At 43.0% G+C, this 12,829-nt stretch overlaps 1 protein-coding gene across 2 annotated transcripts in view; it reads left to right on the top strand.

Annotated features, from left to right (window-relative positions):
* The window catches only part of FSTL4 (follistatin like 4), a 347,748-nt gene that overhangs the window by 23,438 nt on the left and 311,481 nt on the right, over nt 1-12,829 (top strand). For both annotated transcript variants that reach the window (XM_039836026.1, XM_039836025.1), the window contains exon 3: nt 8,523-8,556. In XM_039836026.1, the coding sequence (XP_039691960.1) occupies nt 8,523-8,556 (34 nt within the window). The remainder of the gene's footprint in view (nt 1-8,522; nt 8,557-12,829) is intronic.

The raw sequence follows: 12,829 nt of genomic DNA, 5'->3' as shown, positions 1-12,829 counted from the left end.
TGGCTACTCAGTGAGTAGCAACTCACCTATGCTAGCCATTGGGTACCTTTCTCCTTTTTTGACTCCGTTATAAAAGAAAATTGAAAAAGAGCTTTATTGTGCCTTAAAGGCTTTTAAATTATATATAACTCACTTAATTTAAACTACTTTAAGTTCCATTTTTAATATAAATTTTATGGTGGTATAATGGAAGTGCCTTCTAATTAAAGTGTTTGGGGATTTATTTCCCTGTACAAAAGCAGATGCCTGTGGGAGTCCAGGCCAGTTACTTATTCAGACAACAACCAAAAATTACCAAGTACTGAGTGGAAAGCAGAGTGGCGACGGTTCGTGGGGGTAAGTAGGTGTCAGCAGTTCCCATGGGGCTGTGAAGATCGAACGAGCCGGGTGTGGTGAGGGTTGCTGCCATGGCGATGCCCACTGCCATTTCTGGGGCCACAGCTGCTTCCACTGCCAGCTCTCACTGCTGGTGCCACACGGTGGAGAGGGGGGCTTTAGGGGCAACTGAGCAGGACAAGGTCACACTCCAGGGGGACAGGTCTCTGGAGGGGCCCTCCGTACCACCTTATCTGAAGTAGGAAACCCTTTCCCACTGTCATTCTGTCCCCCTTCCCTATTTTATTTTTGACCAAGGCACTTCTTACTATGCATGTTCCTTAAGTTTCATTTGCTTGTTTGTTGTCTCCCACATGAGATCAAAAGCTTCCTGGGGACAGAGGCTGTGGTTGTCTTGGTACTTCTGTATCCCCAGGGTAGTAAATACTTATTGAATGAACTAACACATGAAGACGTGAAGGGACGAACAAATGCATGGTCAAGAGACCAATCAGGAGCTCTGCTGAGAGCCCCAGGTGAGATGCTGAGTGTCTTGTGGATTATCAAGTAGGTGCACATAGCAGAATAAGGCCTGACAAAAATGCATCTGCAAAGCCAGCCCCTCTCTCTGCCCCCCAGGCTGGAAATTATAAAAGAGGAAATGAAGAGGAGGCTGAGGACATGTCTAGGAGGCCGAGGCACCTGGAGAGCAGAGGGGCCGCTGACCCAGCAGGAGGATTGGAGGGGAGGGACATGTTTCTGGGCAAGAGGAGAGATTCTGGCTGGGAAGCTTGGATTAAGGGGTTTCCACATGTCCCTCTTGGGGGAAGAATGCATGCCTGTCCTTAGACATTGGCCACTTTAGGTAGTTCTGCTTTATTCCTATCAGACACCGCCCCACCCCACCCTGGCCTGCTGCCTAAGCTCCCTCTTCTCCTCCTCCCTTCCCCTTTTCCAAGGAGACTCTGGAACTGCATCTTTAGGATACATCATCTGTATCTGTAACCCCCGCCCATTCCATGCACAAAAACAAGATTGAAAAATAGACTCAGACACAAAGACTGTGCTGGAAGGCAGCCTTTCTTCCTTTTTTGTCTTGTAATTTTCTAGACACAGGTTGTCCTAAATCTCATCTTGGGCTTACAGCTGGCAGGAAGAAAAGAAGCAGCAGGTTCAAATATCATGTTAAGCACGTCGATGCTGTGTTACATTGTCTCTAGTATACAGGAAGGTATAATGAATAATTAAAAAGTAAAACTATCCGCTTTCTTCCTAGGGGCCATCTGTCCTCCCCCAACACCCACAAGATGGTCTCAATTTTCTTAGGGCATGTGGTCTGCTGGAACAAGCCAGCACAGGGGAGATGCTTATTTGGCCGGACAACTAGGGACATGAGGCTTCCCGGAATGAAGCAGCCATCATAAGGTGTCCCTGTTTGGTGGAAACTTACCTAAAAAAGGAAAAGTACAGGAAGTCAGGCTTCAGTGACAGTCGGTGTGTTCCAGGAGCCTCGAGGAGAACCTCATTCACCCTGTCCTCTTGCCAGGAGATCACAGAATAATCCAATTGCATTATTGCAATAAAGTTGTTTAGGACCTCTAATTAGGACTTATAACCTGCCAGGGCTTCTGCTGGGGTAAGAGATGAATGAGGTGTGGACTGTTGTCAGAGAGACAGACGCTACTCTAGTAATGACAATCCAGTGTGACCCTCACTTGTTTGGTTAAGCAGCTGGGCACGCAGTGTGCTGGGCGAGCCCCACTTTGTCGCTGGAGGTGACTGTTAGTGCAGTGGTCCCTAGGGTGCCAAGTTGGAGCCTGAGCCACTGTCAGGATGGTCTGGCACACCCTGATTGCTTATTCTGAGGCAGAGATGTGGGTTACTTTCCAAATCAGAAAGTTAATTAGTTTTTAATTTATTGGGTTGTCAGAGAGAGAAAACTGGAAAGTGTCCTCTTTTCTTCTTGATCTCTTAATCTGGCTATGGGCAGGCAATTACGTTTAACGAGGTAGAGGGATCCGTTGGTCACCGACGTTTATTCCATCAAGTGTCATTTTAATGTTTATTATATTGTTGCTTTGGTAGATTTGCCACAGAAGGCTGCCTTAAATTCAGAGCCAACTTTTTAAGTTGCAAAAACATAACCTTCACATATAGCTTTAAATAATATTTAGAATTTAAAATCTCAATATTCTATTCATTCTTTACTTTTAAAAAAAGAAAATTAACATCTGAATTATCTTAATTTCTGAAGGCCTGACAAATATCCTCGTGCTCTCTTTCCTATCTGGTTTCTTGTAATCACTATTAGTATCTTTTTTCTTTAGAGTAGCACAGATTTCTCTAGCCTGGCCACCTCTGCCCCCTGTTAGAAAGCACTAGGCAGTATTTCTTGTGGGACCACGTCCATGTTTACGATGTGCCCTGGCCCGGCCATCTGGTCTGCCCATTTTACAGGGAGGTAAACTGGAGTGGGGGGTGTCTGGGTGGCTCTCTCAGGGCTGCAGCTGGTGGAGCACTTACTGATAAAGTTGGGTCCTTCAGACCTGGAGGCTGTGAGGGGCTTATTTCGCAGTACCCTTCAGAGACCTGATGAAATCGACGTGTACCTCAGGGAGGCTATTGGTAGGTTCATAACTGATTTTTTTTTTAAACAGATGACTTACACCTCAATTGTAAAGTGATCACTGAAATTTTTTTCAAAATCATCCATACACAGTCTCTCCCTTTTGTCTTGATAAACCTTACCTTAAACTCTCGGGTCCTCTGTAAACATCAGTTACACTGATCCATTTCTTATTGGATAGGAAATAGAAGGGACACAGATCTTGCTCCCGTATCAGCCATGTTTCAGCTCCAAAGTGTTGGAGAAGGTTACTTCCTTTGCCTGGCACCCTTTCCTTTGCCTAATCCCCTAACCACTCTTGGTCCCCCAAAGAAAAGCAGCAAGGCCTCCCCTGATTGGGCAGGTCATGGGAGGGGCTGGTTGGAAGGCGGAAGTGACCTGCTGTGCCCAACTTTCTTAGCTGCCTAAGCATCTTGAGTTTTAGTCATGCCTGTGCCTCTCCTGCCTTCAACATGCCTTTAAGGCATTAAGCTAATCTACCAGAGAGGACACTCTTCTCTACCCCAGAGGACTCAGGCTGTCCTCTCTGACTTCTTGACTAGGTGGCATTTCTCAAGAGCCAGCACCTCCTTGTTGGTATTTTCCTTGAGCACTTGCCACCGGCTCCATGTGATAGGAGGAAGCAGAACCCTCTCCCCGACCTCCCCTGAACATCCTGTTAATAGCAGGATTATTCACTTGGCTCTCAAACTAGCCCTTGAGTGTAGGGTTAATCCCCTAACCATCTCTTCATCTGGCTTTGAAGGCTCAGACATGATGTGCTGCAAAATCTAACAACAGGAAGAAGATTTTCCTTCTGCCTTTACCTGAATGATACGAATGAGATAAAGTGTCCAAAATGCTTGGTGTGTGCTCAGTAAATGGGAGCCAGTAATGGAATACATGCCAAATAAGGCATTGCTCTATTTAGCTGTATCCTGTCAGTCCAAGTGAAGGTTTTAATTGTAGAATAGTGTCTTGCTAGCAAAAAATGAATGTTGTTAGAGTCAAGTTTTTAAAATTCAAATGAATGAATGAAAAATTGCAAGAAAGATTATTAAAGAAGCATTAGTTTTAAGAGCATCTCAGTTATGAAAACCTTAGAATTTGGTTGTCAGAATGTCAGTATTGATTAGTACTGTTAAGCAAAGCTTCCATCTCTCTTGTACCAAATGGTTTATAAATCAAATACATGGGCTTCCTTTGTAGCTTCTTCAGGCACTTGAGGCTTGGGGAGCTCTGAAGCAGGGGCATTCTATGCCTCTCTGAGGCTGGACTGAGTTACCAGTGGTCCTGAGCTGACCATCAGGACACTGGCAGGAGCTGAGGCCAGCAGCTGCCCACCTCAGGAGGTTGTGCCCTTTCTGTGCCAGGCTCACCTCTGCTTTGTCTACACAGACCTGGCCACACTGAGCTCCTTTCAGCTTATTGTTTTCCTTTTTTTAATGGTGGTTGCTTTTAACTCCTCTCTTTCTAACCTACTGAGCCAACATTTTCCCAGAAGCCACTGAATCTCATATAATTTCAAGGGACAGACTTAAGACAGTCTCCAACCAAGGATGGCTGGATACATGGATGAGGACTTGTGATTCTGGTCTGTGGCCAGGCTCCACCACCTTTTTCCTGAGCCTCACACCCAGCCTAAAATTTGGAGTACACCTAAAACGGAAGTGAGAGGGATGCAGGGATGGAATCTGAGGATCCTCATTCATACTCTTTCAGCAACTCTCAAACTGTTTTTTGGTAGCTGAAAATCTGTAATCGATTTTTGAATTATGAAAAATATTACTCAGCACTCACATTATATTGATTCAAAAATAAAGATTATGCAGTTCAACTGCACAGTAAAATACAGCTTTATGGAATGATAATTTTTTACTTAAGTTCTTCTACATTATAGTGGAAGATAATGGATTCAGGAAGAGCACAATGAGGAATAAAGCTGTTGTATTGTATTGGTTAAATGACATTTAAAATGATTTGGCTGTCAAATTCATGGAAAGGTTATGAACAGTGAATGAAAAATCTAAAATTAATTCCCTACTTCAAGAAAGTGTGATTTATACCATAATAAAATTAGATTTTTAGTTAAAGAAATTTAGTCATTCAATAATGCCCATGCGCTAAGTCTCATTTATAGCCATTGGGTTTGAAGCTTCTGCAACAAATAATTTTTTTCCTTAGGCAATGCACCTGGGGCCCTGGTGTCATTTATGTCAGTGAATTTTGTCCTGTATAGTTCTGTAACAGATTTTGGGGGGTTGAATTTCAGGTACTGGAATGACAGATTTTTAGCCTCAATATTTGATGGAGCCATTGAACTCATTTGCCTTCCGCAGATGATCTTGCCATTTCTCTCCCTTAGCTATCTTCATTAATAACAATAGTGTTGATGACAGCCACCATTTGAGGACGGCTATTTGCCAACCACTGTGCTCAGCATGTTGTAGGCTTATTATTTCCCTTAACCAGCACAACTACTCTGTGTGGAAGGTGCCATTACTGCCTTATTTTACAGATGAACAAACTGAGGTTTAAGAAGGTGGAACCACTCAGTGAAGGTGGCAGAGGTACAGCCGTCGGGAATGAGCCAAGATCCAGTCCAGATCCATCCGACTTCAGAGCCCCAACTTTTAATCCCTGTCATGTGTCTCATGAATATTCATTGAGTATTAGCTTTGAGGCAGCAGAGTGTAGTGGCAGGATTTCCGAGACTTAAGTCTGGCCCCAACTTGGCCATTTACTATTCGTGTGACAGACACTCAGCAAGCTGCAGCCTCCGCTCAGTAGAACCTTACTCATCTGTAAATTAGGGAGTATGATCCATTCCCCCTCTTCAACAAGCTTCTCTTATGTACTGTTGGGTATTTTATTTTTTAATTTATACCGAAGCATATAAAATATATAGGAAAGTGCACACATCTTCAGGGTAGCACTCGATGAATTTTTACAAAGTGAATACACACATGTAACTACCAGCAATATCATAATTTAGAACATTCCCAGCACCCCAAAAACCACTTTCGTGGCCCCTCGGGTCATTATTTTCCCAAAAGTGATCGCCAATCTATCACTAGATATTGCTTTTGTTTGTTTCTGAAATCTGTAAAAACGAAACCCTATGAATTGTATTCTTTCATATCTGCCTTCTCTCACTCGACATTACATCTGTAAGATTTATCCAAGTTATTACACATTTCAGAGTCTGTTCTGCATTACTGTGCACTTGTATGCTGTATGGATATGCCAATCTTTATCCGTTCTACTGTCAGTGGACATTTGGGTTGTTCCCCGTCCTTGGCTATTACCCATCATGCTGCGATCAGCATTCTCATACATGGGTTTTGGTGCTCACGTGAACGAAGTCATGTTAGACATTTACCTGGCAGAGGAATTGTTGGGTCACAAAGACAGAAATCATGGCAGTTATTTTAATAGAATTTAAGATAGGGAATTGGCTAAACAGATATTAAAGGGTTAAAAAGCCCAAAAGGAACCACTGAGATAATCAAGAGCAGTAACTGCAGGAAGCAGCTCTCATCTCAGGGGAAGGAGCCCTGTAAACCTGGGGCTCAGACCAGTGAGGAGGGTACTGCTGGTGCTCGTTCTCCTAAGAGTCTGAGAATTATAATTGCTCCACATTTTCATAAACATTTGGTATTATCAGGTCCCCCAACCCCCGGGGTGTCTGTATAGCAGTATTTTATTGTGTTTTTAACTTGGGAAGTTCCTATTCGAGTCTTTTGCTCATTTTTCAGTTAGGTTATTTGTATTTGTGTTTGCCAAAAGTATTTTCTCTATTCCAGATGAGTGCTTTGTCACATATACATATATATTGCAAATATATTCCCAAATTATTTAAAATACCATGTCGTTAAATAAGAAGATATGTTATACAGATATTAGCTTTCTCTAAGTTAATTTATAAATTTTATGCGGTTGCAATCAAACTTCCATAAAGTTCTTTCTAGAGCTGTAAAATTTGATTATGAATTGTTCCTGTTACACAAACACTAGTTATTTCCTGAGGCAAGGAGCTGAGGAGCTGCGTGGGAGGAATTGCATTTGCCTTGTGCATGGTGTGCTTCATGGCTTTCATATCTCTCCCTGCACTTAACACTCTCCACGCTCCCTCCTCTGAACCCTGAGCCAGCGAATGACCCTTCAGGAACCAGCATTCCAGAAGCTCATTTGGTTAATCGTGCCGGGCTGATGGGCTGCTGGCCTATGACATGTATCTTCTACTGGCCTCCAGTCGGGCTTTTGACTCGCTACAGAGGTGGCAGTAAGAGAGAGTAATTTGGGGAGGACAAACTTCTCAATGCCTCCTCTGTCTTCTCTCTAATATTGCCTCCTCCTCTTGACCCCAAAACGATGCTAGACAAGGATGCTAAGGTAAGAAAGGCAATGTCATTTGTTTAAAAACTGTAGGTGCTGAACGGTCTTGTTGGCTGTGATGGTGAAGGGTTGGCCCAAGTTTGGCGTTTTATCTCTTCTTCAGTTGCTAGTACAGATTTTCAGCTCACTCTCAATATTAGGCTTTTTATCCTCAACTGGTCATTTATGATGAATCGTAGATACTTTTTATTAGTTATAAAACTAAAATAAATGTTTCCAATCTTTTCCCCCTGTTACTTCTCATTGGGCCTTTTCCTCCTCCCTAAGCATGCTCTGTGCTCTTCTCGTACCCTATCTTTTCTTAAGCCATTACCTCTTCCTGGTGCACCCTCCCTTCCTTATTCCTGTCTGAAATCCTGCCCATTGTTCAGGGCTATTTTGAAAAGTTCTTTAAAAAAACTCTTTTCCTTATATTCCCCCCTGAATGTGAATGGACTGGTATTTATCAAGGCAAAAATCACCCTTTTATTTCTCAGTAATTTGTGTTTGCTCTGTAGCCTCCTGTTCAACTGTGAATATCTTCAGTGCAGGAGCTTTGTTTTACCCATGTAGCTTCTGAAACACTTTGATTATTGCCCTGTACGTAGTAAGAAAATGAGATTAAATGAAAGAAAACTGAGGGCTTAATTGATCAGTGACATGGACTGGCTATCCATATTGTCTGTTAGGTCCTATCCTTTGGAAATTAGTAAGTTGAGTGTAATCAATCACCAGATCATACCAGTGACCTACATAGGAGCAATACTGGTCTTCATCATGGCACCACTAATCAGAACCTGCTGCTGGTCAGATAATTCTGGCCCTTGTCTACTCACAGTGACTCCAGGCCCTATGAACACCTGTAGTCTAGGTAGAGGGTGGGGGCATCATTCTGGAACGAGGTCTTCCTTAACACTTGGCACCACCCAGATTCCACATAAGGAAGACTGTGAGAGTTGATTTTGCTCATTACAAGCTGCATGGTTAACAATATTTTCTTTTTTCCTAAGCCTCCAAAGCAACAACTTGTTTACATTTACAGATGTGTGCATATCTGTATATATAAACTCTCTACATAAGTAGAGAGTTTAGTAGACCCAGCATTGATGAATGTCATGTTTTTATGACATGGTTCATGAATAAACGGCTAACAAGAGGTGAGATGTTTGCAGATATCTGTGCACATGAGTTATTCTTCAAAATCACAGTCTTTATTTTCTTGCAGGAATCCAGAAGCTTCAAAGTCACAAGAAGAGAAGGTAGGGAAATGCATTCATACTCATTTCATCCTCAGTGTTGATATCTTGGAAATACTTTGTTGAAGCTAAGATGAACTTCAGACTATGGGTGGCCTGTTCTCAAAATTTCATGTGGCCTTTTCTGGGTGCTGACCATCTGGCACTTGGGTTCTAAGGACTGCAAGAAGTGAAAGCCAGGTTTGCTTGTGAGAACATGTCTTCTGCCTTAAGTACAAGAAGTGGGGTCTGGAGAACTGGCTCCTTCCTGAGCATGTGTACAGTCTCTCACATTAAGCCCCATTTTGAGCAAAGTTTGATGTCATTTAGTTTCACCCAACAAAAACAGCATCAACAATAAGATAATGATTTCCAATTTGAGGTATTTCAATGTATGAGAAAAGATGCCACTGTGAAAAAATATTTTTGATTAGATTTTTACAGCTTTAGCTAAGCTGAAATAGAATTAACCAGTTAATCTCCCTTTTGAAACAATTCCATTGTGTTCTATTTTCCTCACTAGAGTTCCTCTAGCACATTTGTTTTCTAGTCTCTGAGGTAAGTATATATGGGTGGTAATTTCTGAAACCTTTTAGTGGAAATTGAAGTTTCCCTTATTCACTTGCGGTAATACCTAGTCTCTAATAAGAGGATGTCTTTTGTGTGAGTTATGAAATTATCACCAATAGTCCCTTTATTGCAGGGAAGGGAGGATGAAGTACAAAACTGAAGTGAGTTCTTGGTCTAAGATCTGGCCTTTGATTTTAGCCTTAACCACATCCTTCTCTGCGGCAATGTCTCTGAAGAGTGGCAGTCTTTAAAAAGTGAGCAGATTTCATATTGACTCATAAATCTAACATCCTGATTAGTTCTTAACAACAAAAGACATAGAATGGCCATGTTACTCAAGTGTGTTTCTAGAGCTTAGAGACCTGAGCTTTCCATACTATCTATTGGTAGTACAGGTTATTTGCTGCTGTCCGTGGTGCTGGAACCATGGACTCAAAGGATGTGGTTAACCTGGCTCTAGGATGAACTTCTGGCTTCCATTCCCATTTGCCATTGTCTCTGGTTTTGGACTCAGTGTCCTCTGAATTGCATTCAGAGGTAAATCACATAGTTTGGGTATCAAAATTAAATGAAATTGGGTGGGGCAAGTGAGGCATGTTTTTTCTTAAAAGTTGTGTTCACAATGAGCGTGATGACCATGTAAATTGGAAAAAATACCCACAAGGAGAGAAATTGGCATGAACTTTTATTTTGAATACTGTTCTATTCATATTCTGTTCATGTCAGTACCCCTGAGTGTGAATGTTTGGAATGAATTTGTGTTAAAGAGTAACATAAAATCTTAACTGTTTTGGAATCTTATTGTCCTTGTGCTAGAAATGTAAATAGTAAAACGGGGGTATGAGAGGACCATGTGTATTTTTGCTCAAAGACATAAAAAGGTCTAATTGGACTCAAGGCTCCAAATCCCTAGAATACTGAGGATGAGCAAAGGCATGGTCAGGCTGTGCTCTCCTCACCCATACTTCCTTGCTCCTCAAAGCAGGAGCTTTCACAGCTGGCTGACTGGGAGAATATGCTTTGAGTTTGTATTGGCAAATTTGTCTTGACATCATGTAAACTTTGTTCTTCCTATTACGAACCGATGTCTTTCTTGCTTGTTTCTGTCAAAGTTGAGTTTCTGAGAGTTCCTGAAGTAGCCCAGTGTCTTGATGTCAGTGTTTATAACCTGGCAGGGAGGAAGAGTGGGACCTTGCAGTTTGGTTACAAGTATTTTTGTGTCTGAAAATTTACTGGCTTGGTTAGTGGGGCTGTTAACATCCTCGAGAGCAGTGTATGAGTATGAAAATAATAGAGGCCCTGTGAATATTTCAATAAATTATTACTCTTACAAACACAAATAAAATTTTATTGTCTAGCCACCAGTATTTAAGGTTGGTTCTTTAGCTCTGACTTGACCTGGAACTGAAAGAGGAGAAAATTTTTTGTTCAGTTTACCAAGCCCAAGAGATCCTGGAGAGGTTGGAGAGACTCTGGACCACAAAACCTAAGATATTTTCCTGTTTTTTTATTTTTTATTTTTTATTTTAATATACACCTCCCTCAGGAGTATCAGTCCCATCCAGGGTTCAGTGCTACAACTAGATGACCAATTGCAACTTCATAATACATGACAAAGTCTGTGAAGTGAGAAGTTTGAGGGGTTAATATTAGCAGTGGAAATAGAGTCCAGGCTGACTCATAGTGGGGTGACGTGAGTGTACTGTGTGTCCTAGACCTGCTGTCTGCCTTGTTCCCTCTGCACTCATCCCAGCCTTGGGTCCAGTGGTATTGTGGTTCCTAGACTATAACCCAGCTTTCCCACCTCTGACCTTACTCACACTGTTCTTACAGCCTGCATGCTCTTTGTCCCTCATCATTGTCCAATGCCTCTTCTCCCTCATCCCTGCCAACTCTCTTTCTTGAAGCATTTAGCTTAGACCTGCCTTATCTGAGAGGTTAGGGCAGTGACCTTCCCCTCATCCACCCCCAAATCCCTCACAGCCCAACCTCAGGGCCTGTAGTTGCTTGATAATTGTTTCTTGAATTAAGTGCAAGCTACAACTTGCTTTGTGTACATTTTATTTTCACTCTGATCCTGCCTAGTGATATATGAGTGAGGCACTGAATACTTTGGGTCCAGAAAGAAATTTTTTAAAGAGTGTTCTGAGGACATCCATTGGATAGTCCCGGTTGATGCGTTGATGAAAGTGGTCCCTGTTCATAGAGGCTTGGTGTTATGGGTTGAATTGGTTTCCTTGCAAAAGCTATGTTGAAGTCCTAACCCAGGACCAGTAGAGGTGACCTTATTTAGAGGTAGGGTCTTGGCAAATGTGTGACAAGTTTAGATGAGATCATACTGGTTAGGGTGGACCCTAACCCAATGTGTGTGTTATCCTTATCATAAGAGAGAAGTTTGGACACAGACACATAGGGAGGATGCCATGTGATAATCCAGGCAGAGATTGGAGCGATGAGTCTGTAAGCCCAGAACACCAAGGATTGCTGGCAATCACCAGAAGCCAGGAAGAAGCAAGGAAAGATTCTTCCCTAGAGCCTTCAGAGGGAGCATGCTCTGCCAACACCTGGATTTCTAACTTCCAGCCTCCTAACTCGTGACTCTCAGCAGCCCATGGCATGAGCAGAGCAGATAGCACCTTGCACACGACACTTCTTCCTTCCTATCCATGCTAATTTTAGTAAGAACAAGGACTTCCTTTGGACCAATGTCCCTCTGATGCACTGACCCTCTCTCTGATGGGGGCAGTGGCTTTAATGACTTGTCATCCTTGCTTCATCACATCCAGAGGCTTCTGTACTAACATGTCCACTGCCCTGCCCAGAGATCTGAGGGAGGATTTTGGAAGAAAACTTCCTAGGAGAGCTTCATTTCCAAGTTAGATTGTGGTGAGGACTCTCAGGGGAACCTGGAAAGAGATGTAGCACCAGAGATTGTGGCAGGACTGCAAGACTGGTAGGATGTCTTTTGGGAAGGACACATACGCCTCTGCAGCTAGATGAAGCTCTTCCACCTTCAGGGCAGTTTTGTGTTGTCCTTGTGCCCTGGGACTCACCTGTGCTAGCTTCCTGGGGAAGGAGAGCTGGCTGCTGCTTCATCTGCTTTCCAGTGCACTTGTTTTTATATCTCCCCCTAGACACCTGCAATTTAATTTCAGCTTTTTCTGAAGCTTCAGCAAAAGGTGCCAACCTCACTCTCCAAGACACTCCCATGTCCACTCGGAGGGCTGGTGCTGATTATGACTGCCAGAATTCATCTGCTCAAACCAGTACTTTTCTCTAACTGATCCCATCATGTTGAATTACAGCCATGAAAGAACACTTGAGTGAGCTGAGCAAGTGGCCGGGATAATTCAGCCCTTGTCAGCTATCTCTTAGGAGCATGGGGTGATCTGCGAGCTATTCCAGATGTCTGTGATTGTGCTGTGATTAGAAGCTGAGTTTTCGGGTGGGCACCAATGTCACGTTGCATTACCCCCCGATGGCTTACTCACATATTCCCATCCAGACCAGGCTGGCCTGGCTTCCAGCAGGGCTGTGAGGGAGACCTGAAAGGAGGGATGCTGCTGTCTTCAGGGAAAAAGAAAAAGGGGAGTGACAATCACAAATAGCACCAGGGTGGCTCTGGCTCCCAGGCAATGTGCATCTCCTAAATAAACATGATCTGCCAGCCACGAGTGTGTAAGGAGAGCCTCACTTTCTGAAAACCCTTGGAATTAGTTTGTAATTG

The sequence above is a fragment of the Pteropus medius genome, unplaced genomic scaffold (assembly GCF_902729225.1).
Source record: "Pteropus medius unplaced genomic scaffold, Ma_sr-lr_union100, whole genome shotgun sequence".
NCBI lineage: Eukaryota > Metazoa > Chordata > Mammalia > Chiroptera > Pteropodidae > Pteropus > Pteropus medius.
This window is presented reverse-complemented; position numbering and strand designations above follow the sequence as displayed.